General features: G+C 33.8%; 5 protein-coding genes across 5 annotated transcripts; 3 read left to right on the forward strand and 2 right to left on the reverse strand.

Annotated features, from left to right (window-relative positions):
- Positions 1-1,557: 1,557 nt before the first annotated feature.
- Positions 1,558-2,571, reverse strand: LOC133338117 (large ribosomal subunit protein uL2). Its single transcript, XM_061546303.1, has 2 exons — positions 2,407-2,571; positions 1,558-2,243 (listed from the first exon to the last, which is right to left on the reverse strand). Exons 1-2 carry the CDS (start codon positions 2,542-2,544, stop codon positions 1,611-1,613), a joined length of 771 nt encoding a protein of 256 aa, XP_061402287.1. The 5' UTR covers positions 2,545-2,571; the 3' UTR covers positions 1,558-1,610.
- Positions 2,572-5,526: 2,955 nt separating this feature from the next.
- On the forward strand, positions 5,527-6,557 carry LOC133338116 (nudC domain-containing protein 3). The gene is made up of 3 exons (XM_061546302.1): positions 5,527-5,627; positions 5,687-6,216; positions 6,277-6,557. Exons 1-3 carry the CDS (start codon positions 5,527-5,529, stop codon positions 6,555-6,557), a joined length of 912 nt encoding a protein of 303 aa, XP_061402286.1.
- A 148-nt stretch (positions 6,558-6,705) lies between these two features.
- Positions 6,706-7,610, reverse strand: LOC133338111 (uncharacterized). The gene is made up of 3 exons (XM_061546297.1): positions 7,486-7,610; positions 7,130-7,424; positions 6,706-7,020 (listed from the first exon to the last, which is right to left on the reverse strand). Exons 1-3 carry the CDS (start codon positions 7,608-7,610, stop codon positions 6,706-6,708), a joined length of 735 nt encoding a protein of 244 aa, XP_061402281.1.
- A 9,057-nt stretch (positions 7,611-16,667) lies between these two features.
- LOC133338096 (rho GTPase-activating protein 68F) lies at positions 16,668-19,845 on the forward strand. Its single transcript, XM_061546282.1, has 7 exons — positions 16,668-16,706; positions 18,020-18,151; positions 18,223-18,258; positions 18,329-18,530; positions 18,600-19,312; positions 19,378-19,484; positions 19,637-19,845. Exons 1-7 carry the CDS (start codon positions 16,676-16,678, stop codon positions 19,835-19,837), a joined length of 1,422 nt encoding a protein of 473 aa, XP_061402266.1. The 5' UTR covers positions 16,668-16,675; the 3' UTR covers positions 19,838-19,845.
- Positions 19,846-22,679: 2,834 nt separating this feature from the next.
- On the forward strand, positions 22,680-25,778 carry LOC133338103 (eukaryotic translation initiation factor 3 subunit B). Its single transcript, XM_061546288.1, has 3 exons — positions 22,680-22,896; positions 22,970-24,838; positions 25,645-25,778. Exons 1-3 carry the CDS (start codon positions 22,794-22,796, stop codon positions 25,731-25,733), a joined length of 2,061 nt encoding a protein of 686 aa, XP_061402272.1. The 5' UTR covers positions 22,680-22,793; the 3' UTR covers positions 25,734-25,778.
- The last annotated feature ends 1,368 nt before the right edge of the window (positions 25,779-27,146 follow it).

The raw sequence follows: 27,146 nt of genomic DNA on the forward strand, positions 1-27,146 counted from the left end.
AACCCACTGGGTTAACGTAATCCGGTACAATGTAAACGTACTATATGTTTTGTTCTCAAATATATATTAGTTTCAATCAATGAAAAAATAGGAATATTTTAATTTCTATGGAGATATAAAGCAGTATGCAATGTATAATAGCATGAAATAAATAAAATTAATATATTAATATTTGTTATTTTGTATCCGATTCTTTAACAACTTCAAATTGTGACACATTCATTTGATTTCTTACTGGATTTTACTGGATGTCGTTCGATAACTTTTTTCAATATTTTCAAATGAGGGAACAAACTGAAATATATAAAATTAATTTATTAAAATAACAAATTTTAATAAATTAATTATATATATCATGTTATTATACATTGCATATTGCTTTATATCTCCATAAAACTTAAATATTCAGATTTTTGCATTAATTGAAAAAAAAAATAATAATATATATTTGACAACAAAACATATTCATGATAATTCTTATTGAGTAATTTTACCAGTAAGAATTTTTCAATACTCAGTACACAACTGCCAAAAATTCCTCTCTCAACTTACATTGATTTACCGACCTTTGAAGTTATCAAACAACATTCAGTAATAATTTGTAAAAATAGTTAGAAATTATCGGGTTATCAAACAAACCTAATATATAAGGCGCGTATTGTTATAAAATGTTAACATTTGTTTCGGATACCATTTCTTTGTTAATGGACATATTCGTTTTTTTTTATAAAAACGGAAGAAAAACACTTTAGGGGAATTTTGGTATTGATTACAACAAAAACAGTACTTCCGTCTTTGAGGTTCCAAAAAACCCCACTTTTTATTAAATATTAGATCTAAAAAATAATGTTCTCATATGTTATTCTTGTGTTGTATTGATTATTAAAGGCGCTAAGTGCACTAAGTCTTCACATATCGCTGGCTTAACATAATGTAAAGGCTCTAAGTCGACTTTTTATTTTGAGGATTTTGGACATGGTTTTCAGAAGAATCGACTGTGTTTGATATTGTAGGTACTTATGGGGTAGCACATCCTAAACAAAAATTATTAATATTGGTCCACTTTAGGTTTAAGCACGCTTTTCACACGAATTAGCTGTAAAAATAATCTGTATATCGTAATGTGGGAATTTTAGGTACGTTTTTCAATCGAATTGCTTCTAATTTGATACTTTGGGTTCTCATTGGGTGTCCAATCTTCCTATAAAAGAGTATCGATATCTGTCCGTGATTTGGTTCTACTCTCTTTTCACTCCACCAGAAGATTAAACCCCCTTGTTGATTTATTTTTTGTGGGAATATAAATTTTTTTTTACCATTCTGCTATCTTTTTTTTTGTATACCACTTATTTTGTATAGGTATTTTAAGATCACATTTAAAGAAACGTCCCCTTGATCACTTATTGATCCTTCAACAAACTTCATTAAAAAGAATTCATTGCTTAAGTTTTTGTTTTTTTTTCAAATTTTATTGATCCTTTTTTCAAATAAAAAAATTCACATTCATCTTCTGCCATGGTGTATACAGCATGGAAATGTACACCAACAAACAATCTCTAACGATGACGACAATTATATCAAATCTATTGATATTAATATTACTTAGCAATCTACTTATCCTTGGAGTCACCCTTGCCACCACGAATTCTACCAGTACGACGGGCAGCAATAAGACCGACCTTGCGACCAGCAGAGGTACCACGCTTAACTGTGGAAGCCTTACCAATATGTTGATGGTTACCACCACCGTGAGGATGTTCAACGGGGTTCATAGCAACACCACGAACCTTAGGCCAGCTGTTACGCTTAACCTTGTATTTGTGGTAGGCACGGCCAGCCTTCAAGATAGGTTTGTCGATACGACCACCACCGGCAACAATACCAACCATAGCACGATTGGCGGATGGGACGACCTTCTTGGCACCGGAAGGCAACTTAACACGGGTCTTCTTGGTATCAGGATTGTGGGCAATGACGGTGGCGTAATTGCCAGAAGTACGAGCCAAACGGCCACGATCACCGGTCTTCTCTTCCAAGTTGCAGATGATGGTACCTTCAGGCATGGTAGCGATGGGCATTACATTGCCAATTTGGAGGGTAGCTTTCTTGCCGCAGTAGACGAATTGTCCAGTGTGCATACCTTCGGGAGCAATGAAGAGCTCCTTGCGGATCTTGTAGCGGTAGGGGTCACGGAAGTGGACGACAGCCAAAGGAGCACCACGGCCAGGGTCGTGGATGATTTCCTATACAAAACAAAAATACAACAAATTAAAACACCACTCCAACACAGCTCAAAGTGTAAACAGTTAAGCCGGGATGCATTTTCCTCAAGTCCTCAATATATCAATCATCCCAACATAACTGCTATACACTTCTTCCTAGGCACAAACATTATTTATTACTTACCTTGACAACACCGCGAATGTAGCCATTGCGTTCAGCGAAATCCAAAGACCTCAATTTGGCGGCACCTTTACGGTGATGGACATGGGCCTTGAAGACGGACCCAGCACCTTTACGTTGTGCACGAATGACGCGACCCATTATTGGCTTCTATTTCCTATAATAACGGTAAAATTTCAACATCGATTAACAATCCGCACACAATCTACGTATTTGTTTACACATATTTGTTTATCGAATTTCCACAACCATTTCCACACAAAAACGGAAAATAGTTTCATTGCATATAAATGTAAAAGATTTTAATTTATTTCTCATAATTATTTTTTGTAGATGGCTTGTAAAATTCGATATTTTTAAAGATTTATTTCCAACATACACAACACCTACCGAGCCTGCTAAAAAAGAAAAGAAAGAAAAGGAGGAAGAAATCTTGCTGTCAAATGTCATACGAAAATTGTCAAAAAATAATATGGCAACATTGTATTCGACATAATTAGTACAAACGTCAAGAAGATAGCAGTCAATGTTCACGCATATAAAATATATTTATGTATCTACTTCAGCATTCAATTTCGTCGCCATTTTTCGTCGGTAACGCGTAATGTATGGCGTTCATTTTGACTGGTCCCTTACGTTTGCACTAATTACAATTGTTCTTATTGAGGATATGGACGCATACATGTGGTCTGTTCCCGTACTGCAAGAATCTACTACTTTTTACTACGATAACGAATTTTCCTTTATGATATCGAAGAAAATAGTAAAATCGAGTAGATTCTTGCAGTACGGGAGCAGTCCAATGGTCAGTAGTCACACGAGCAAAATTTCATAACAAATTTTCTTCTCAATTTCTTTAAAAAATTTCATTGTTGTTTAGACTCGCAAATAATCCTTGCATCAAATTTATATATATTCTTCCACACACTTATTCTCTCGTTTGACCATTGTTTATTCAAAAATGGAATTAAAAGAAAAAAAACTTTATTATAAAAGGAACTCTTGAATTAAGGGCTAAGCAGAATGCTCGCGTTCAGCGTTTTTTGTTATCGCGTTAACGCACGCAAAAAGTTAAATAATATTTAACTCCGAAGCGCAGCGCACATCAACTTCAAGCGTTTGTGTTATCGTTTCCTTGTGGTTGTTGTATTTTCATTAACACATAACGCAACGGATGGCTCAAGGCGAGCATTCTGCTTAGCCATTTAAAGGGCTAAGCAGAATGATGTTGAGCCATCCGTCATGTTATCGAAAATACAATAACCACAAGGAAACGATATGCGTTTGTTTTATCGTTTCCTTGTGATTGTTGTATTTTCGATAACATGTAACGCGAAAAAGATATAGCCATGGATTGCACTGAAGATATATTATCTGTTTTTTCCTCGCAACAGGTTTTAATTTTATTAACTGCCTTGGTGTTTGTTTGCCGACAGAAAACATAAAATGAAAGAAAATGCAAAACATTTCTGCAGCCCACTTCAGTTTTTATAACGAATAACCAAAAAAAAAAAAACAGAATTGCGGAGTATACCCCCTTTATTCCTATCAAAAATGCATAAACTCTATTTACTTTACAACAAAATTTGCCGTGTGACTACTAACATGGTACAATTATTCAAGGTAGGCCATGGCAACTTATAAATTAAAAATTTTTCATATTGTGGCTTGTTATGCTAAAGTTGTATACAAAATTTGTGACTGTGTATGTGATTTTAAAATATTGGCCTGTTCCCGTACTGCAAGAATCTACTATTTTTTACCATTTATTTCGATACCATAAAGGAAAAAATTGTTATCGTAGTAAAAAATAGTAGATTCTTGCAGTACGGGAACAGACCATATATATTCTAATAGCCTAGACAGACATTCAAATTAACTTGTTTTGCTAAGATCATTGTTGATATTCCTCCTTTATGTCATGTATCTTTTTCTTAAAGATGTAATCCCGAAAAATACCTAAACAAATGTAAAAAATTTTCATCCTACACACAGATAACCAATTGTTTTGAAGCAAAAATCTGTTTCGTAAATGCAGAAAATTTCATCTGTCAGGGGTAAATATTAATTCAAATTAAGAAATTTTTAATGCAAATTAAGATTAATTTTACAACATTGGTAAGAAGAAATGTATGTATTTGTAGTAAAATTTTAAAAATATTTCGAATGAACAGAACGACTTTGTTTCGACTTTGTTTACGTTTTCATAATGGAAGTCAATTCACAATAATGCATTTTGGCAGCAAACTTGAGAGATATCGATTATCAGCTGGTCTCCCTTGGTGACCTTATTTATAGGCCATGGCTCAACACGAGCATTCTGCTTAGCCCATGGCCTATAAATAAGGTCACACAAGGAACAGCTGTTTTCCGATTTCGATTGCTATCTTTTGACCTTATGAATAGATCTTGGCTTAGCCCATGGCCTATAAATAAGGTCACCAAGGGAGACCAGCTGATTATCGATACCTCTCAAGTTTGCTGTCAAAATGCATTATTGTGAATTGACTTCCATTATGAAAACGTAAACAAAGTCGAAATTTTTGACATTAGACTTGAGAAAAAACAGTTGTTTTCCGATTTCGATTGCTATCTTGGTGACCTTATTTATAGGCCATGGCTTAGCCCATGTCCTATAAATAAGGTCACCAAGGTAGACCAGCTGATTATCGATACCTCTCAAGTTTGCTGTCAAAATGCATTATTGTGAATTGACTTCCATTATGAAAACGTAAACAAAGTCGAAATTTTTGACATTAGACTTGAGAAAAAACAGCTGTTTTCCGATTTCGATTGCTATCTTGGTGACCTTATTCATCCATTCATCCAATAAGGTCACCAAGGGAGACCAGCTGATTATCGATACCTCTCAAGTTTGCTGTCAAAATGCATTATTGTGAATTGACTTCCATTATGAAAACGTAAACAAAGTCGAAATTTTTGACATTAGACTTGAGAAAAAACAGCTGTTTTCGATTGCTATCTTGGTGACCTTATTTATAGGCCATGGCTTAGCCCTTAAATTATCGATATTTCATTGTGGAAATCATTTATATACCATCTCTAAATACAATTGTTTATTTTGATTTTTTATTTCTTTATATATTTATTATGACAAGCAGAATGGATGAATTACGTTCGGACACTATTTTAAGTGAAATATTAGAAGAACGAAAGTCTTTGACAGGATTTTTGGATGCAATCTTTGGATTTCTAAGTCGAAGGTATTTATTTTTGCATTATACCAAAAGCTTCCACTCACTGAAGTTCGAAATTTTTGCAGAACCGATTTCTATCACATACAAAAAAACAAAGATGAACAAATTGGATTTCCGAGAGGCATAAAGGAAGAGATTCTATTAAGTTGTATGCAGAAATACGAAAAAGACAATAGGCCACAAGAACTGTCTCATAGAACAGAGGAAGAATATGTTCCACCAGCAATAGAAGAAGTTGAGATCGAAACTGAAGAAATACCACCTGATGTTGATACAGACGCGAACTCACAAATTCTCAAACAATCTGAAAAGATATCTAACAAAACACATTTCAGTGAAAATGATTTCAAAAATGGTGATAAAAATGACAAATATTGTTGGACCCAAACACAAAAAGATGTTGAACTGTCTGTTCTCCTACCACCTGAAGTGAAATCAGCAAAACATGTAAAAATCATTATGAAATCAAATCATATATCAATTAAATCGTTGCTACCGCAAGAACAGGAACTTGTTAGCGGAGAAACTTGGTGTAAGTTTAAGCATAACGACGCAGTATGGACAATTGTCGATGGGAAATTGGTTCTCAGTTTTGGTAAAGCTGATTTTTTATTAATTTTTCACTGGTACTGATTTATGATATTTTTTACTTTAGACAAAACTAAAGAACGTTGGTGGGATAAATTATTTGTTCACGACGCTTCGATTGATATTAAAAAGCTTGATACAGAAATGCCTATTGACGAATATCCCGAGGAAACTCAACAACAAATTGACAAGATTCAAACACAGTTGATAAACCAAAATTTAGATGATGTAAAAAATACCCCTCTGTCTAAAAGTGAACAATTATCCCGTTTAAAACAAGCATGGAATGCTGAAAACTCACCATTTAAGGGTCAGCCATTTGATCCTTCCCTGATTCAATTTGATTGAAAATACAAAATGATATATTTTCATAAGGAAATGTATAAAAATACCAATTAAAAAGTAATTATTTTATAAGAGTATTAGTGTACACATTTGGTTTAGTTAGTCTATTAAATGTTTTCTTTTTCAACTCAACACTTTCCAAAATAGTTCATCACATAGATTCTAATTTTTCTAACAAGCGATTAAGGACTGACATTTGCCGCTGTTCCATAAGATCCAAACGTTGATTTATACGCTCTTCCACTTCACTCAACCTTTTGTCAATGTAATCTTGTATTGAAATTGCACTTCTATCACTTTCAGCAATATTCATATTCTCAAATTGTTGTGTGTTTTCTTTAAGGGTTTTCGACTGGGCCAACAACTCAAGTAAACGTTTACTTTTTTCTACATTGGTCAACTCACTTGTGGCATTTTCGTCCGAATTTGGTATAAGAGTTGTTATTCCCCTGGGATTGGGAGCAGTCTGAATTTGTATTCCAAATAAGCAAACCTCCGTCAAACATTTCGTGAGAAACTATTGCGTCAAAGAAAATGATTATTTGTTGTTACTGTTTTGTAATGTCTCGCCATACCTTAATTGTCAGTCGTGTTATTCCAGATTTTTGTAATTCCACATCGAAGCGATATGTTTTTAATTGATCGTCCATATAATCTTCATCCATTAGTATTTCACCGTATATAGTTTCAAAATATTCTTTTGCCAGGCCTTGAAATATCTCTATTTTATCGACGCTACAGACGATTGAAAATGCCTGAATTTTGTATTCTGGATATACTTGTATATCCAACTCGCAATATTCTGAATCATCGCTGGTTTTATTTAGCAATACTGCTCGATCCTGATCGACGAGATCGTCGTTTGTAGGTCTGAACAAAGGATAAATCATTCGTTATTTCGAATCAGAGGGAAACGATGGGGGATAAATACCTTTGAAAGACATCTGGATCGGCGTTAGCAAAAATTAAAGCTTTGTCCAATGGGCAACCAGAAATAAGTGTCCAATTACAGGAAACCTTTACAAGTGATGGATCTATGGTATTCCCACCAGCCATTTCCAAACGCTATAGTCCTTTGTTTTAAATTCTATTGGTGCTGTGACCACCCAACTTTTACCGACGCCGGTGCCTTACATTTAGGCGTTTAAACACAACAATGGCGGCGGAAGTCTTGTCGCCTCTTCATAACATTAAGCGTATGTTACACGAGCCATTTTTTCGGTACATTCGTCGTTTTCTAGGATAAAGGTCTATCATTTGTTCGTTGTTTACTTAAAAATGTGTGCAAATTTTGAACTGTGAACATTGCACTGGATTTTTTAAATCTAGTAGATCTAAATTGTCAATTCCATTGCATATATGTCAAATAAATCCTCATAGAGTAGCATGGTATAATAATAAAAGGTTACAGCAAGTGTTGTTGTACAAAAAAACGATACAACAACCACATGGAAATTTGTTGTTGTAAGTTCTACTAGTGTCAACCCATTTGACAGAAAAATGTAAACAAACAAACAAATTATCATCAAATTTTTTTTATTTTGAAAATGAAATATTTTCGAATCCTCAAAATAAAAATTAAAAAACATGAATGAAAATCTATCAAATTTATATTTCTATCTATTCCACATCTTTCCTTTAATTGAGCCATTGCCATATATATGTGTAACACATATAAAAATGCTGGGAATAGCGAGTTATTCCTTCAAGAAAGATTTGCTTCCTCAAACTTTCCCAGCAGGCAGATTGAGTAAATTGAATACGGGAGCACATTAATAAAGAACAATTTTAAATTGTATGCGTTCTCAATTTTCCTGTTGGGTGATTTTTAAAAACATAATTTGTCAAATTCATATTGACACTAGTATTACGTTGGAATCAAATCAGCTGGGATTTGCTGTTACCTTTTATAATTGTACCATGATAGAGTAGATTAACTCGTCTAATGTGAATTACGTTTAAGTCCAGTAAAAGAGGCTGAATTGCGATAACAGATTTTACAATAGTGTTTGTGAATATTTGCCAATTCTTACAAGGACAGTTTTTCAAGTACATTTTACTTTATTTAGTAAAAATGGATTTGGAATATGATTTAGATATTGATTCATCCACAAATCATAAATTTCTTCTTACCAATGTTGTAAAATTCATCATTAAAGAAATTAATTTTACGATATATTTTTTTTATATTTTTCAAAATATTACACATACAGTCGGATATTTTGTATATGACTTTGACATAACGAGCTACAATATGGACAAATTGTAATTTATAATTTATAAGTTGCTATGGCCTACCTTGAACATATGTACCAAAATCTGTTGATAAGGTCACTCGGTACCAATCGAAATTGGAAAACAGCTGTCTAATGTCAAAAATTTCGACTTTGTTTACGTTTTCATAATGGAAGTCAATTCACAATAATACATTTTGACAGCAAACTTGAGTGGCGCAGATTTACAGCTGGTCTGACCGGGGACCTTATTTATAGGCCATGATATGTACCATGATTTGATCGATATTTATAGGTAACGACCATGGTATAATAATTACAAGGTAGGGCACAGCTACCAACTGATTACAATTTTTTCTCAAGGTGGCTTGTTCCATCAAATCAAAATACATATTTTGTGTTTGTGCGTGTATTGTTTTGAATACAATGTCAAATAAATTGAAATATATTCAAGTTTAATTGAAATGAAAACAAAGTTTTTAACACGTTTGTCTGGAAGTAGTTTCTTTGTTATGGTATCGAACAAAATAGTAAAATAGTATGGTATAAACAAAATAGTACGGGAACATACTGTTACGAATATAACTTTAGATTTAAGTTAATTTAGATTAATTCCGTTAATTTAAGAATTTGAATTGTAACGTAGATTTCTACTACGCATTTTATTTGAATAACTTCACAACAACAACTACTGTATAGATTTTTCTACATCCTTCCATTTCCTCTTTCATTTTCTATTTTGTTATTGTCGTATAATTCTTATTAAACGTCATCATTGATGATCGCTTAATTCATCTTTCTTTGTTACTCTCTCGCCTGTATATGTGTTGTTGTTATTGTAAGTTTGTTTACTCAAGTTTGTTGTTGTTATTGTTCACTCAGTAAGTTTGTTGTTGTTATTGTTACTCAATGTGTTTGTTGTATTGGTAGATTGTTCGTGATCTAGGTGTTACCAGATCGTCTAGAAACTTCTGTAGCGACAGGCAGGGCTCATATAAATAGAGGGAATGGAAAGGCAGTGAGTCAGTTGTGAATCAGATCGCGAATTGAAACCGTCGTGTAAAGTAAAGTGCAAAGTAAAGTTGTGTGAATAAAATCATTGTAATAATCGTAATCCGAAAGAACCTGCGTTTTATTTGGTACGAATTGTATCGGGAAATAAAACAACGTCTACACGGGATTTTAGTAAAACCCAAGAACGTAACAATTGGTGTCGGAAGTGAGATTACGATAATACTACGATGAAGTTCAAGGATCTACGAGTGGAAGACTTGAAGAAGGAGCTCAATAAATTGGAATTGTCCTCTACTGGCAACAAGGCTGAGCTACAAAAACGTCTGTTGGATGAGTTCGGGCGCCGTGGTATGAACATCGATACATATGAGTTTGACAGTAAGGATGAAGTGGATTTATCGGAAATTAGCGAATCCAACGGTGGGGAAGCCTCGTCAGTAGCTGCCAGGGGTGACGATTTAAGAGAAATGCTGGCTAAAATGTTTGAGGAAAATTACAGAAGGAGCGAGGAAAATTCGAGAAGAATGATGGATAAACTCGAGAACATTACAGAAGTTATTGGAAGGAGAGTGGAAACCGTGGAGGTCCAAATAAAAGAGTTGGATAAGAAAGTGCAGTCGGTTGACGAGAAGATTCTGTCTGTGGATGAGAAATTTCTGGTCCACGACCACAGGGTTACGAATCTGGAGAAGAAAATATCAGAACTGGAAATTAAGGGTGGTCCGGTGCGAGTTCCTGATAACACACTAAAAATCAAACCTCCTGTATTCGACGGCTCTACGTCATTCAATGTTTTCAAGTTACAGTTCGAGACAGTGGCTTCTAGAAATTCGTGGAACGACAGCGACAAAGCGGTTGCACTACTTCTGGCATTGAAGGGCAGTGCTGCTGATGTTATACAGAGTATTCCTGTCGCTTCTAGAAACAACTATGAAGATGTTATTGCTGCACTGGAACGTAAGTACGGTGGCGAACATAAACAAAACATCTACCTTATGGAATTAAGGGGAAGAGTGCAGAGGGCAAACGAGACGTTGCAAGACTTTGCAGCTGAGGTGGAACGTTTGGTGCTAATGGCGTATCCAGGAGAGAATCACCCATTGGTGGACCGTATGAAAATCGAAACCTTTGTGAATGGCATACGCGACCCTGAGATTAAATGTGCAACATATGCGTCACCAAAAGCGTCGTTTGCCGAAACTGTGTCGTTTGCCCTTGCCCAAGAGACGGCAAGAATGATTGTTAAGCCCCAGACCCACAAGATTAGCCAACTGGAGACCGAATGTTGCGAACACAAATCTCTCGTTAACTTGATCAAGGACGCCACGAGGCGGGTAATAGAAGAAACAAAGTTTGTAGGGATGACTAAGCACAGGGTTAGATGCTACAACTGCGATAAAGCAGGTCATATTGCGCGCGAATGCAGAGCTAAGCGCAAACGATCCAGGTCATCGTCACCACCTCCAACGAAAGATGGTAGAAGAATGGCTCAACAGTCCACCAATGAGTCCCCGTTAAACAGACTCGAGCACAGAGAAGGCGGAAAACACGGTAATGCTGATGCCCTGTCTCGTCGGCCATGCAAGGTAGAATGCAGGCATTGCTCAAAGGCTGAGAATAAGGAGAATATCGTTGATGTCCGACTATTGCAGTTTGAATCGGGTGAAGATTGGTCGACGGAACAACGAAGAGATCCCATTCTGGGCAAAGTAATTTCGGCCATTGAAACGGGCAAGCGACCTAGTCGGAAAGAAATTACCTCCGAAAGCCCTCTTTTAAAATCCTATTGGGCCCAGTGGGACAGTCTACTTATAAAAGATGGCTGCCTATATCGCAAATGGGAAAGTGAGGACGGTAAATCTCACCGGAACTTGATCGTCGTCCCAGACTCCAAAATAAGAGATGTCTTGTCGGAGTTTCACAATGGGCCAAGTGGAGGACATCTTGGCATAGCAAAGACCGCTGAAAAGGTAAAGCAGAGATTCTACTGGGTCGGCTGCCAAAAATCCATTGCCGACTGGATCGCCAATTGTGAAAGGTGCATAAAAGCTAAAGGTCCAACACGGAAGAGTCGAGGCTACATGCAGCAGTATAATTCAGGAGCCCCTTTTGAAAGAATCGCAATGGATGTAGCTGGACCGTTCCCCACAAGCGACTCTGGGAACCGGTATGTCTTAGTGGTCATGGATTACTTCAGTAAATGGCCGGAGGTTTATGCTATCCCAAATCAAGAAGCCAGGACAATTGTGGATGTGTTCAGCAAAAATTGGATTTGTCGCTATGGTGTTCCATCTGAGGTTCATTCCGATCAAGGTAGGAATTTTGAATCAGCGATCTTCAAGGAAATGTGTGACTCCTACGGAATTAAGAAAACCAGAACGACGCCCCTACATCCACAATCAGATGGCATGGTGGAAAGATTCAATCGCACCCTTGAAGAACATCTACGGAAAGTGGTGGACAGTGGCCAACGAGACTGGGATGAGCATATTCCAAAGTTTTTATTGGCTTATAGATATATAGATGATTCCACATCCCGGACCCCAGCCAAAGTTCTGTTCGGAAATGAATTAAAGCTACCTGGCGATTTGATATTCGGCGCTACCCCAAACGACGATGTGAACCAAGATGAAGACAGCCAAAACTCTTTTAGTAAAGTCCACGATGCAGTCCGACATCGAATAAAAATGGTTAGCAACCGCATGAAGGCAAGGTACGATCGAGCGGCAAATACCGATGGGTTTCAAGAAGGGCAACTGGTACTATTGTTCAACCCACAACGAAAGAAAGGACTATGCCCCAAATTGCAAACGCACTGGGAAGGACCCTACAAGATTGTCACGAAAATAAATGACGTCGTTTATCGCATCCAGAGGAGCGACAGTCCCAGGTCGAAGATGAAAGTTGTACATTTGGAGCAGCTGACCCCCTACGGAACGGGAACTGTGCCTATTCGGGACGAACAGGCTTAAGCGGGGGGCAATGTTACGAATATAACTTTAGATTTAAGTTAATTTAGATTAATTCCGTTAATTTAAGAATTTGAATTGTAACGTAGATTTCTACTACGCATTTTATTTGAATAACTTCACAACAACAACTACTGTATAGATTTTTCTACATCCTTCCATTTCCTCTTTCATTTTCTATTTTGTTATTGTCGTATAATTCTTATTAAACGTCATCATTGATGATCGCTTAATTCATCTTTCTTTGTTACTCTCTCGCCTGTATATGTGTTGTTGTTATTGTAAGTTTGTTTACTCAAGTTTGTTGTTGTTATTGTTCACTCAGTAAGTTTGTTGTTGTTATTGTTACTCAATGTGTTTGTTGTATTGGTAGATTGTTCGTGATCTAGGTGTTACCAGATCGTCTAGAAACTTCTGTAGCGACAGGCAGGGCTCATATAAATAGAGGGAATGGAAAGGCAGTGAGTCAGTTGTGAATCAGATCGCGAATTGAAACCGTCGTGTAAAGTAAAGTGCAAAGTAAAGTTGTGTGAATAAAATCATTGTAATAATCGTAATCCGAAAGAACCTGCGTTTTATTTGGTACGAATTGTATCGGGAAATAAAACAACGTCTACACGGGATTTTAGTAAAACCCAAGAACGTAACAATACCAACATTTCAAAATCAGATAACTAGTAATCATATCTTTAAACTGCATTTTGTTTCAGATTATTTACGTAATTCTTTGTTTTTTAGAAAAATTTTAAAAATATGTCAAATGAAGGGAACTACTTGTTGCATTTGTGTTTATTTATTCCGATAGCCACAATCTTGCAGTACGGGAACAGACCAATTGTATTATTGTACCATGATGTACCAATTTAGATTGGGCGAGTTTACTTGTGGCAAGTCTTTGTTTGCTGGAGAGAGGGGCAAGGGGAATAGAAATGGAAAAAATTGCTCGTGCCGGCAATTATTTAGCAATTCGTTTTGTGTATTTTGTTTGTCCTGATTTCTGATTTATATTTGGCGAGTTTACTTGCGTTGCATTTAAATAAAATAAAATGTCAACAAATACGAAATACACAAAACGAATTGCCAGAAAATTGTCGGTACGAGAATTTTTTTTTTCCATTTCTATTCCCCTTGCCCCTCTCTTCTACAGACAAAGACTTGCGCAAGGAAACTCGCCTAATATAAATTGGGACTTTTCGAACATAAAAAAACATGCACACCAAGGTAGATATACAAGGTAGCCGCATCGGTGAATTTCTACAACAAACATCGGTTGTTGTATTTTGATATGTCAAAAATATTTTGCCAAAACAAACAGATTTTTCAAGATTTTTTTACACAAATTCTTGTAGAAAATGTTAATAAAAGTATTTCCAAAAAAGCTCTTCGAAATTCGGAGATTTTCATTCATAATTTTGTTTTTTAATTTTTTGGTTCAACATTACAACAACATTTTTGACATTTATTTGTCCAACAGCTGGGCCGATGCGGCTACCTTATGCACACAAAATAAAATAATAATAAAGCAATAATGCATTTTGACAGCTGGTCTCCCCGTACGACCTTATATATAGGCCATGCCACTGACAATCCACTATTCTGACAATTCCTCATTCGTAAACAATCCAACTCTCCATCCCACCTGATTCGTAACTTTCTGTCTTCTTTTTTGACTTCTTCTTTACCGGGCATTTTGTATTATCCCATCATTCGTCAGTGTCATACGTCAGTTTGCTGTGCAAAGACCTACAAAGTTATATTACATTTTTCAAAACAAATATATTATTCGTTTAAAGTTATTGTTTTATTTATTGGTATTGATTTGAGTTTCTTTATATAATAAATATTTGAAATACACACACAAATACGAAGGTAATTTGAAGTATGATCGACATATCTTGGTATCAAAGAAGAAAAGGAAATGTCTTGTAAAATGAGTAACCAAAAATCAAACCACCAACACAAAGTTAAAACAAACAACCTACGCAAAAATCACCAAAAGTTTTATCAATATTTTTCAGGGAATCGTGTCTGTGTCTGCTGAACTGAGCGGAACTGTTGTTTTGATAAGGAAGAACAATGGATTTTGCGTTGTAAACGATTTAATTGTGTGAAAGATATAGTACATATTTGTTTTTGTGACTGGCATAGGTGTGTTATATTCCATTTGTTAGTTAAGTGTCAAAAACAACAACAACAAAAACGGAACAACATTCGTGGTAAATAGCAATATTTTCTTCTATTTTGCTACGACATAAGGATGCATTAGAGTCTTATCCTTTGTTCTTACGCTTTGTTAGGTTGCACTTTATTAGCATACCGCTAATTGTTTAATAATTCCGGTGTTAATTCAAGATAGTTTGCGTTGTGAAGGTATAAAGTGATGAATATATATAGCAGTGACGTCACTGATAAATTCGAACTGGATTTCTTAGTTGGACACATAGCGGTTCACCAACGAATGCAAATGTGTGTTTTTTTTTTCATTTGTTTTTTTTTTTTAATACTGATAATACCAAATGCGTTGTTGCAATTCGATTGACTAAAATATTTCTTCAATTAATCTGGAACCACAACACATATTACCTTTACAATTGATGGGGACGTTAGAAATAGTATATATTTATATATACCTACGCGACTATTAAAAAACCATGGTAGTTATTGTTAAGAATTCAGAATTCACGCCTATAGGAGGTAATCCCTTTGGAAATAATTTTTAAAACAATCATTTTGACAGTTCCCTTTAATTTAAAAAAAGTATATCTATATTTCTAAAACTTCGAAGGCTTTTGAAAGTGATAAAAAATCTACTTCTATTTATTTACTTAGCTGGCTTGTGACAGAACATTTGAAGATTTCCAGGCGCGTCGGTCTTGTGCGCAGCCCTTTCAATTTAAAATACCTTGTTCCGATATGTTGTCTTCCACTTGATCTTTCCATCGAATTCGTGGCCTTACCCTTCTGCGTGAGCCATCAGTTGGCTCGCTTTTATATGCCTTTTGAGCTGGGACATCCTCATCCATTCTCACAACATGACCTAGCCAAGGTAGTTGCTGGCAGTTCACGAAGCTGTAGTTTTCAAGTTCCACAGTTGGCCCGAGTCTACTGAACGTTTTGCGCGTTGATACCATCAGTTTGGTCTTCTCGCCATTTACTGACACTTCTATTTATAATTGTTTAAAAAAGTCCACGTCTTCTGAAATAATTTAAATCAGTTCAGTGCACATCATATTTGTGAAGATATATGAAAAAATACAGGAGATCCCAGGGATCGTTAAAGGTCCATATCTCGGAAAGATTGAATTTCCACAATAAAAAATTATGCCATTGTAACCAAGACCTCTAGGGCTACGTGTGCTCAAATTAAAGGGAATCATATTGGTCACAAAGTTCAAAAATATCAAATTATAAGAAACAAAATAAATCAACAAAATATCTTTGCTCTGCATAATTTGCCACTATTCACATTTGAAGAAAAATGTGATTTATTTTAGTAACAAATGTTATGAGATAATATATATATATATATATATATATATATTTAATATTATATTTTTGTTCTAAAAAACTCGTCATAGCATTTGAATGTAAAAAAATATGATATTTTAGTAGACGATCATGTTTTGCTGGTCAAGTTCATACGGCTAAAATCATAAATAGAATAATATACGTAAATATAACTTTGTGGTTAAATATGCCCCTAGAAATATATTTAAGTATGTAGCATATTTCAACAGGCTATCAATTAAATTTATATGGCTCACAAAATTTATATGCCACATATTCTTTAGTGTGTTTATAATCAACAAAATTGTTTTCGAATAAAATAAATATATAACTATTTCATATTTATTTTATTATCCTTTACTTTTATTTTTTTTTTAGTTCAGTCTGATTCAATACAATGGATAATCAAAGTGTTCCTCGATTACCAGGTAATAAATTATTTTCCATGTTATAAATATTACTTGAAAATCGTGCATGTAAATACTGCTTAATGTCGCTAATTTCAGTAGTGTAAGTAAAAAAAGTATTTTTATTAAAAAAAATGGTAATGCCTTAAATGTTACAAATTCCTAGATTCCGATCGAAGTTTCTTGACAACTGTCCCATATTTACGTCCTCTCTATGCCTTGTTTTTTGATGTTATTCGAAAAATTTTCGAGAATTCCAATTCATTAATCATGAATTGAATATGGCGTCATAAATTTTAGCCGATTTCATCGAAATTGACCGAATTATGTATTTTAAGTTAATGAAAGAGGTACAGATTTAGATATAACTTCAAATATCCATGACATGAAATTTTGCACAGCGATTTGTGCTGCAGAATACCACATATGGTGTGTGTGTGTGTTTTTTTAATTGGTCGACACTTATATAAAGCTTTCATATATAATTTTGTCAGTCTGTAAGTCTGCTCGATTGTCATGAAATTTTCATAGATTGCCAAAGAAGTTATTTACTAAGCTTTGTTTGAATCGGTATTTACAGTATGTCAAGAATGAGTTTTGAATAAAAAAAATTTTATTTTGTTAGAAATAAACATAATACCGTCCTTGTGGAAATTTGAATGTTTTGCATAGTTTTTCTAATAACTATGCGTTCAGTGCACTTATTAATTTTGGGCTTCGGACCACCATCTCCCTTTAAGCCAAATCTTCCCTCGTTTTCATCTCAACTGCGATTTAATAGAAAATTATATTTTTTTAATAAACATACTACTTTTGTTTCCTGTAAATTTCGGCAATTTAAACCATTAATTTTATTTTCCCCTCTAAATTTCGGTAATCTGGAATATCCATTAATATTATAATTAGCCCTCTTTTAATCTGCCAACCATTGATTCAATTATTTCCTAATACTCATCATTTCTCCCATATGTGTTTTATATGTAATGTATGTGTTTGTATGTATGTAATATATACATACCTTAATTTTTGTTTGTAAACTAATACTTTTGGTCCAAAGTAATAAATAATGCATTTTTGTTTTTTGAACATTTTTTCCTTTTAACCAAATTAATTTACTGTGTACAAACAAACAAACAAAAAATGAAATTCTTCTAAATCAAATTACAACAAAAAAATCGATACTAAAAACCAACTTCAAATATTATTATAAGGATTTAATAAATTAATGATAATGAAAGCGTAGTATGTAAAGAGTATATAGACTTGCATTAACAACTACAACAACAGTATCAGTTCATGTGGATATAATGAGTTTCGTGTTAATCACCATCTAGGACCAGCCATAAATCCCATAGTAGAAAATTCAGATGAGCCACAGCCAAGTCTATCGGATTTACATGACTTTGAACCGAAATTAGAATTTGATGATTCTGAATTGTTGGCAGTACCATTTACACATACAACACGTAAGTTTGGGCACCAATTATGTGCGAAATAAAAAATAAAAATAATTTTGAATATTTGCTACATTTTCCAGATGATGTGATGGACGAAGATTTCGTTATTGCTGAAGGTAATATCTATTAATTTTAATATTTAAATCATATAACACATCTAATTTTTAACTTGTTTCTTTTAAACAGATCCCAATGATGAACCAACAGAAATTGTTAATCCATTGGAAGATGACTTTGAAGATCAACTGAGGGAAGAAAATGAAAATTTCAGCATTTCACCAAAACGCAAAAACTGTGATTTCTTGGGTACCGATAAACAAGGACGTCACATATTCGGTATATATGCCTCTAGATTCCCGGAAAAATCACAAATGGAAAGTTTTATACGGTTAGTTAATAAATTAAAATGTATTTTTTTAATAAATAATGAAATAACATTATTATTCCATTTGTTTAGGGACATTATTAAAGAAATTGAACCCTATGTTGAGAATGACTATATACTGGTATATTTCCATCAAGGTCTAAAAGAAGATAACAAACCATCCGCCCAATTTCTTTGGAATTCATATAAAGAACTGGATCGCAACTTTCGCAAGAATTTGAAAAATCTCTACGTTGTCCATCCCACCTGGTTTATACGTGTTATCTGGAATTTCTTTAGCCCGTTTATTAGTGAGAAATTTCGCAAAAAGCTTGTCTATATTTCCAATTTGGATGAACTGCGTCAGGCCTTGGGATTGTCGAAATTAAAATTACCCGATAATATATATAATTTTGATGATAGTCTAAATCATTCACGTCGTCATCATGCTCCAACCATCGACGATCGTGTAACGCACAAACAAATGGCTAAAACGGCACAATTCGGGGTAACGTTGAAATTCATCGTTACCAATAGTCCATGCTTGAATTCAATACCGCCCATTGTACGTAAATGTGTCGATTCGTTGTCGATAACCGGTATGATTGACACCGAGGGTATATTCCGTCGTTCGGGAAACCATTCGGAGATTATTGCTTTAAAGGAGCGTGTCAATCGCGGTGAAGATGTCGACTTAAAGGATGTAAATGTTCATGTTATAGCTGGCCTATTGAAAAGCTTCCTCAGAGATTTGGCTGAACCATTATTGACATTTGAATTATACGATGAAATAACTAGCTTTCTTGGTGAATATAAATTTTGACAATATTTGAAATATATTTACTTACAAAATCGTTTTTTTTTGTTACAGAATGGCCCAAAGAGGACAGATCGCGCAATGTAACAATGTTGATACGCGAAAGACTGCCTGAAGAAAACTATGAATTATTTAAATACTTAGTGGAGTTTTTAGTGAGAGTAAGTTATATGGTATTTTGGTTTTGTTTTTTAGAAAATATAATTTGCTTGATTTCTACATAATCTCCAACGATTACTCCTTCTATGCAGATTTATTTATAACCATTAAATTTTCCAAATTTAATAATCACACCTTTCTATCAATTCTTTAGGTTATGGAATGTGAAGATCTTAATAAGATGACCTCTTCGAATTTAGCCATTGTCTTTGGTCCCAACTTCCTGTGGTCGGATAAAAAGACAACATCCCTAGACGAAATTGCGCCCATTAATGCATTCGTTGATTTTGTATTGCAAAATCAAAAGGACATCTATTTAGTTGACATCAACCAAGGTCCGACGCCAATTGGCTGAGAAACACAACTAAACACTAATTTATTGTGGATGTAATTATTGCGGCAATATTTTATGTTATGTGTATCGAAAACAAAAGGAAATTCAAAAATATAAAACCAATCTAAAAAACATATTAAAAAATACAAAACAACATTAGCACGATTAAGAATGGTAATTATCATGAAAATGGATGGATGGATTAGTGTTAAAACATCACATATATACAACTAGTTTTTAATGTTAAGTGTATATTATAAACATTATTACTTAATGCAAGCATGGAATAACAATTTTATTATTTTGTATTTTAATATTTATAACCTCTTATTTTAATAATTTGTGAACATCATCTGTATAATGTTATTCTACTTGAACAGGCACAACAACTTCGACTAACCTAAGAAAACAAGAACATTCCTGCAGAATTATATCAATGACCAAATAAAGAGAAGGGAAGAAACATTTAATTATAAGGCAGGTCAATCAATAACAAAGTGGTGCATGTTAATGTTACAAAATATACAATTGTTTCAATCACATTATACCTTAACACATTGAACTTAAAATTTTTTGTTTTATGTATATTTCATTATGATTCTATCTAATATCTATATCTTACCAAAGAATGTTGTATTGGAAATCTTAAAAAATAATGCCTATTGTTGATTTTTGAACTTTGATGTTGTGTTTAATCATTTTCTTTTCTCTTATATTCTATTTATAATTATTGTCACAATTCCATTATGGTGTAGTATTGAATACCACCTATAAAAAATAAGATAAAAAATCCCAATTTATACACTATTTATAATATTTTATTATTTTCCGAAGAAAAACAAAACTCAGCTTTTTAATAAATTTGCCTAAACCAAAATTACTGGAAGTATATATATATTTTTTTTTGTCCCCCCTAGAAATTAACGACGCACACCAAAAACAAAAGTGAAACATGAATCAAAACAAAAATGGAAAAGAAATTATAACAAGTTTTAAACTATGTAAAATAAATGTTATTTTAAGTATGAAATAATAAACTAAATATTTTTAATGAAAGATAAATGTGTTGGTAATTGTGTTTTATTTATTTTATATGTCCCAAATAAAGAAAGTTTCCATACGTATTAATATTTGGGAACTTGGAAACACATTTGGTTTATTTTTCTAAACACCGAATAAGCTTTTGCTGCTTTCCACGTCGAAATATTAATTAAATTCGAAGATAGGGGATATCGGCCAATCACACATACATAGTGGTAAAAATGTTGATTAAAAACCATGGTTATAGTACGTTTACATTATGCCAGATTTCGCTAACCCAGTGGATTATAATTGTCAATTCCATTGTATATATGTCAAATAAATCCTCATAATGTAGGTTAACCCGGTAAAAAGTTCTAATGTAAATGCCGTTTTAAATCTTGAGAGCAAGGTTCAGCTTTAGAAAATATATTTTGTTACATTTATTTAAAATATACCAATCGACATACATACAATTTTATGGAATTTATTTTTCATATTAATTAAAATTGATAGGTGAGTTCCAAATTAAAAAGGATTGCCATCATCAATATCCCAAATGAGACTACCTTCTGTAATTATGTCATGAGTGTTAATAGATATTATCTCGATTTAATTGCTAAATCGAGCTGAAGTTTCCTCTATTACCATACAAAACTCACTCATTATCTCGATTTGCCCGAAATCCTATACTAAATCGAGATAACTTCAAATACAACTCTTATTTTGCAGCAAAAATAAACGTATCTCCTTAAATTATGCTTTAACATTAGTCAATATTTAAAATAACTACTTACCAAAACATAAAATAAATATTAAAACAATTTAAAGAATGGTACAATGGTACAATAATACAAGGTAGGTCAGCTTGAGTTGAATAACAAAAAATCAATGTGGGTGGTGGCTTATTCTGTCAAATATAAATATACGCAACAAGTGGTTGTGTTTACTTGACATTTTTTCAAAACATAACTAAAAGCGGGGAAAATGAATGAAAAGTTATAATTTCTTGCCTAAATCCAGTAGGGACTACCATGAAATATTTGTTTCATCTATAACAAAGTATTGACTTCCAGACGGACGCGTTGAAACATCGTTTCCATTTCAATTAAATTAGAATATATTTACATATATCTATTCAAAACAATACACACAAAATATGTATTTTGATTTGATGGAACAAGCCCCCTTGAGAAAAAATTGTAATCAGTTGGTAGCTTTGCCCTACCTTGTAATAATTATACCATAAGAGCAATTCTTAACAAAATTTTGAAAATATTGATTGAAAAATTGCCACAGAAATTATGAAAGCAGTGAAATGTGTAAGTATACGTAAACAAATAACAGATGACAAATCTACTTCATTTCAATTGTGTACTAGTCTTAACAGCTAGGATTACGTATCTCGATTTACAAATCGAGTCGATTTAGAAGGTACAGTCTAAACGTGTTTTATCGTTTTAATTGAGTTATTATACAAACACAGCTTTGTGCTTGTGTAAACATACTTTTGTGCAAGCTTGGTTAATTTGTGTTATCTATAGCATACTTTTAGGATTTTCGGCGAAAACATTAAGAACTGAAATCTAATGTGGTTATTTGTTCATTGGTAGTTTTATCTTTATTTACAGCTCGATGAAGTCATACAACTGAATAAAAACTACATTAATTGTGTTTCTCCTTTGGTTCGTATCTGATAAAACAATTAATTTCCAATTTATTCTATGGTTTTTATTTCATATACAATAAAATGAGTACTCGTTGCTACCGATTTCTACATCTCTGTCCAACATAACAATGACTTTCAAACCGTTTCCAGTTATTTTGACATTTGTACGGCAAAACAGTTTGACAGTCCTTTACATTTGACGTGACAATTTGGCGTGGCTCGTTTTTCCCTTTTCTTTGCCAATTTTTTACATTTTAACGCAAATTTAGTGAAAACAATTCAACAATAATGTCAAAAAAGAAGAGCGAAGACACCACGAATGACCAGGATTATGAAGAGGAGCCAAATTTTGAGGATCCAGAGGGTTTCGTCGACGATATTAGTGATGAAGGTATGTAGTGCAAAACATAACCTACAACTTGTGTTGATTAATTTTTCTGTTCACACAACTTTTTTTTTTGCAGAATTGTTGGCCGACAAATTGGCTCAACGTCCCTCCGAAGCTGATGGCGTCGAAAATGTTGTAGTTGTGGATAATATTCCCAAAGTTGAACCCCATAGATTGGAAAAGTTGCAAAACGTCATAAACAAGACTTTTTCCAATTATGGCGAGATTGTAAATTCGGTATACCCCGTTGATGAGAATGGCAATACGAAAGGCTATGCCTTTATGGAGTTTAAAAACCAAAAACAAGCTGAAGATGCTGTTCTGAATTTGAATAATTATCGTTTGGATAAGTCGCACACGTTCTTGGTTAATCTTTTTACCGACTTCCAGAAGTATGAAAACATCCCTGAGAAGTGGGAACCCCCAACCCCTCAACCCTTTAAAATGCAAAATGATTTGTATAGTTTCTTGCTGGATCCTGATGCATATGATCAATATTGCGTTGCTGCTGAGACATCACCAAACAGCGTACAGGTTGGATTCTGGCAAAATACATTACCTGAACCCACCGATTTGGAAACCCGCGAAAGCTTTACCGACACCTTCGTTAAATGGTCGCCATTGGGTACGTATTGTGTGACATTCCACAAGCCCGGTGTCGCCATTTGGGGTGGAAGTAAGTTCCAGCGTATTCAGCGTTTCCCACATCCCGGTACACAATTCGTTGAATTCTCTCCCTGCGAAAACTATTTGGTAACATATGGCCCAACACCAACCGGACAAAAGGTTGTTATCTGGGACATTCGTTCCGGTGCCGAGAAGCGTTCATTCATTGCTGAAGATGTGTCGATGTTCTCCATGTTCCGTTGGTCACATGACGATAAGTATGTGGCACGTTTGGGCGACAGCTCCATTCACATCTACGAGACTCCTTCCTTCTACCTGCTTGACTTGAAATCCATTAAGGTTCCCGGCATCCGTGGTTTCTCATGGTCACCCACAGATAACATTATCGCCTACTGGGTTGAGGAACAAAATCAAATCCCCGCCCGCGTCACCCTCTTGGAAATCCCCAAGAAACGTGAGATACGTAACAAGAATCTTTTCCACGTAGCCGATTGTAAATTGCATTGGCAAAAATCTGGCGACTACTTGTGTGTTAAGGTAGATCGTTACTCCAAACTGAAGAAGGACAAAAAGGATTCAGACGTTAAATTCTTGGGTATGTTCTACAACTTTGAAATATTCCATATGCGCGAAAAGGAGATCCCCGTCGATTCAGTTGAGATTCGTGAATTAATTTCGGCATTTGCATGGGAACCGGTTGGCAATAAGTTTGCCATTATTCATGGCGAAAGTGCTAATTCCAACGTAAGCTTCTACGAGGTGAATAATGGTGTCAAGCCAACATTAGTCAAGAAATTGGAAAAGAAAACATGCACTCATCTTTTCTGGTCTCCACGTGGTCAATTTATTGTTATGGCTAATTTGACAAATGGCACATTTGAATTTGTCGATACGAACAACAATTTCGTTATTACTGCATCGCCTGATCATTTCCGTGCCTCGGAAGTGGAATGGGATCCCACGGGTCGTTATGTTGTCACTGGTGTTTCATCATGGAAGGTTAAGGAAGATACTGGCTTCAATATGTACACCTTCCAGGGTCGTATTATTCGCCGCAGTCTACTCAAGAACTTTGTACAATTCTTATGGCGTCCACGTCCAGCCACACTCCTTAGCGAAGAAGAAATTAAGGACATCAGAAAGAATTTGAAGAAGTACTACTACATATTCGAACAGAAGGATCGTATGCGTATGACACGTGCTTCCAAGGAGTTGTTGGAAAAACGTGCCCAATTGTGCGATCAATTTACCGAATATCGCAACAAACGTATTGCCGAATGGAAGGAGCAAAAACCAAGACGCTTACAGCTCAGAAATCGTAAGTATACACACATATATTTTTTGATGTTAATTTTGTCATAACACGGTATGATGTGGCAAACGGGAGGGAGAGAGTGTTGTGTGGGATTGTAGGTAAAATTAAATAACTTTTTTCTAACGGAACCACGAAAAGGTATTTGTCGAGTATTTTATGTTCTCATGTTTCGAAGTCTTGCTGGATATTAGAATAAACTCACAAAATTTATTTCTTTAGATTTCAATAGATTTTATTTAGTCTATTTATTACATTTCGGAATGAAATGTAATGAGCTAAAGAAGAATACTTTAAACTTAGAGCAAAACGTATTTTAAAAAATTTACATTTTTTAATTAAAAAAAAAAAAATGAAAATGTAAAATTTGTTTTTAAATTCAGATAAAATACCCATGATAAAGGATGGAAGAACATTTATATATTTAAAAATAAAACTTTATTTTTGTCTTTGAAAATAAATATTTTTATAATTTTTGAATTAATAAAAATTATTTTTAATAAAAAGTTGTCTAAGGTGACGAAAAAAAATTATTAATTTTTTACCATCAGCTCTTTGTTAAATTAATGTTATTTATTTATTTCAATCTTAACGTGTATAACGAAGCCTTTAGGCCAATAAATGTATTTTTTAAAATTAATTAATTTTTTAAATCTTAAAAAATGTATTTTCAAAATCCTATCAAATACAAGTTTTTACAGATAATATTTCCTACAAAAATCAAAATATAGTTTTATATACATTTATTTTATATTGTTTACATTTATTTTCGATCATTTTATTAAAAAATGTCCTTCTTTCTTTATTTACAGATTTCGATACAGACAGTTTGGATACTGAAGAAGTTGATGAAGAAATTATTGAATTTTTGGTCAAAGAAGAAATCACTGTACTCGAGTAGTTCATCTAATTATATAAGTACATTATTTTTATTCAACTTTTTTTTACAACCATACAAAAATAACCGCAATCATTCAGTTGATCAACTACTAAAAAGAGACATTCTTGCTTGCCAGAGGTAATATTTAAAAAGTATATTTTGCCATCGAAAAGTTTTAGCCAGCATTAGGAAAGCAAGAATTTCTCTACCAGACGACCGAGAGTAAACAACAACAGAACTCTTGTCCAAAAAAACAGTGTATTTTTTATTTATCATAATAGATATTGCGTATATGAAATAGACTCGCTACTACTACAAGAAAACTTCAAAAAAATATATTTTTATCATCAAGAAGTATATAAAGAAAAATCTATTATTAATATACAATTAAATAAATACATTTAAATATAATAACATTCTAATATATGTCCTTTCAAAGAACAATTAAAATAAAAATACACTGGAAAAACAAAAGTATGGTTTTTTGGATTATATTTTTGCTGTTAACCGATAAAAAATTTTCAGGTGTATCAAGTTAGTATATCAAGTATTTTAAATATATTGCCAATGTAATATGTCAACATCGGTTTATTATTTCTGGCATCTATCATAAAACTTGTAAATTATTTCGAATCAAAACAAGGTTACCTTCGAAGGTTGGGGCGTTCTATATACTCCTCGGTCTACCTCCTCAAAACAATGTTTTAAAATTTGGAAAACTTTTAAATTCCATTAAGTTCAATGTTCAAGAAAATAGTCCTGTAATGAGTTCGCGATTAGATTTAAACACTGCACATAGTATTTTTAGCAAACTTAAACAAGGTTCAGAGGTCGGCAACAACTTTTCAAGGCTCCGATATATGGACTTCTACTACATTAATCCTGTAAAATTTCAAATTTCATATCTATCGGTGACACCGACTGATCATTTTTGAATGGACTACATTTCCCAACTACTCTGTTACAATGACAACTAAACTTTGTGTTTTCTAGAAAGATGGTCTACGAAGAAAGAACAATATGCTACGGATTAGATCAAACTAATTCATATTTTATTCTCCATAACTGCAACCAAAGACAATATACGCCGGCTAGAGAAAGTAAAAATGTGGTAAATAATTGGAAAATCTATTTTTATCTAAGACCCATGAGTGTTGTTATGGACAATGTTCCAATGTTCCGCACACGCACAATGTAAGACCATTTTTATTGTTTATCTTTTTGTAGCATTGATAAGAAAACTGTCTCTTTGCTAATTCATCAATTTATTTAATCTAACAACAACAACAACAACATTAAATAATTAGATAGGAGGAGAAAAAAAGAAAATTAATAGCATTCATACAGTAAACATGAGTAAGCAGCCAACTAATGTGAAGACACATTGCATACATATCTAACTACACCTGGGCATATATGTTCGGCGTTACTACA

The sequence above is a fragment of the Musca vetustissima genome, unplaced genomic scaffold (genome assembly GCF_032173495.1).
Source record: "Musca vetustissima isolate MV318-11 ecotype Yass unplaced genomic scaffold, APGP_CSIRO_Mvet_v1 utg47068, whole genome shotgun sequence".
In the NCBI taxonomy this organism is placed as follows: Eukaryota; Metazoa; Arthropoda; class Insecta; order Diptera; family Muscidae; genus Musca; species Musca vetustissima.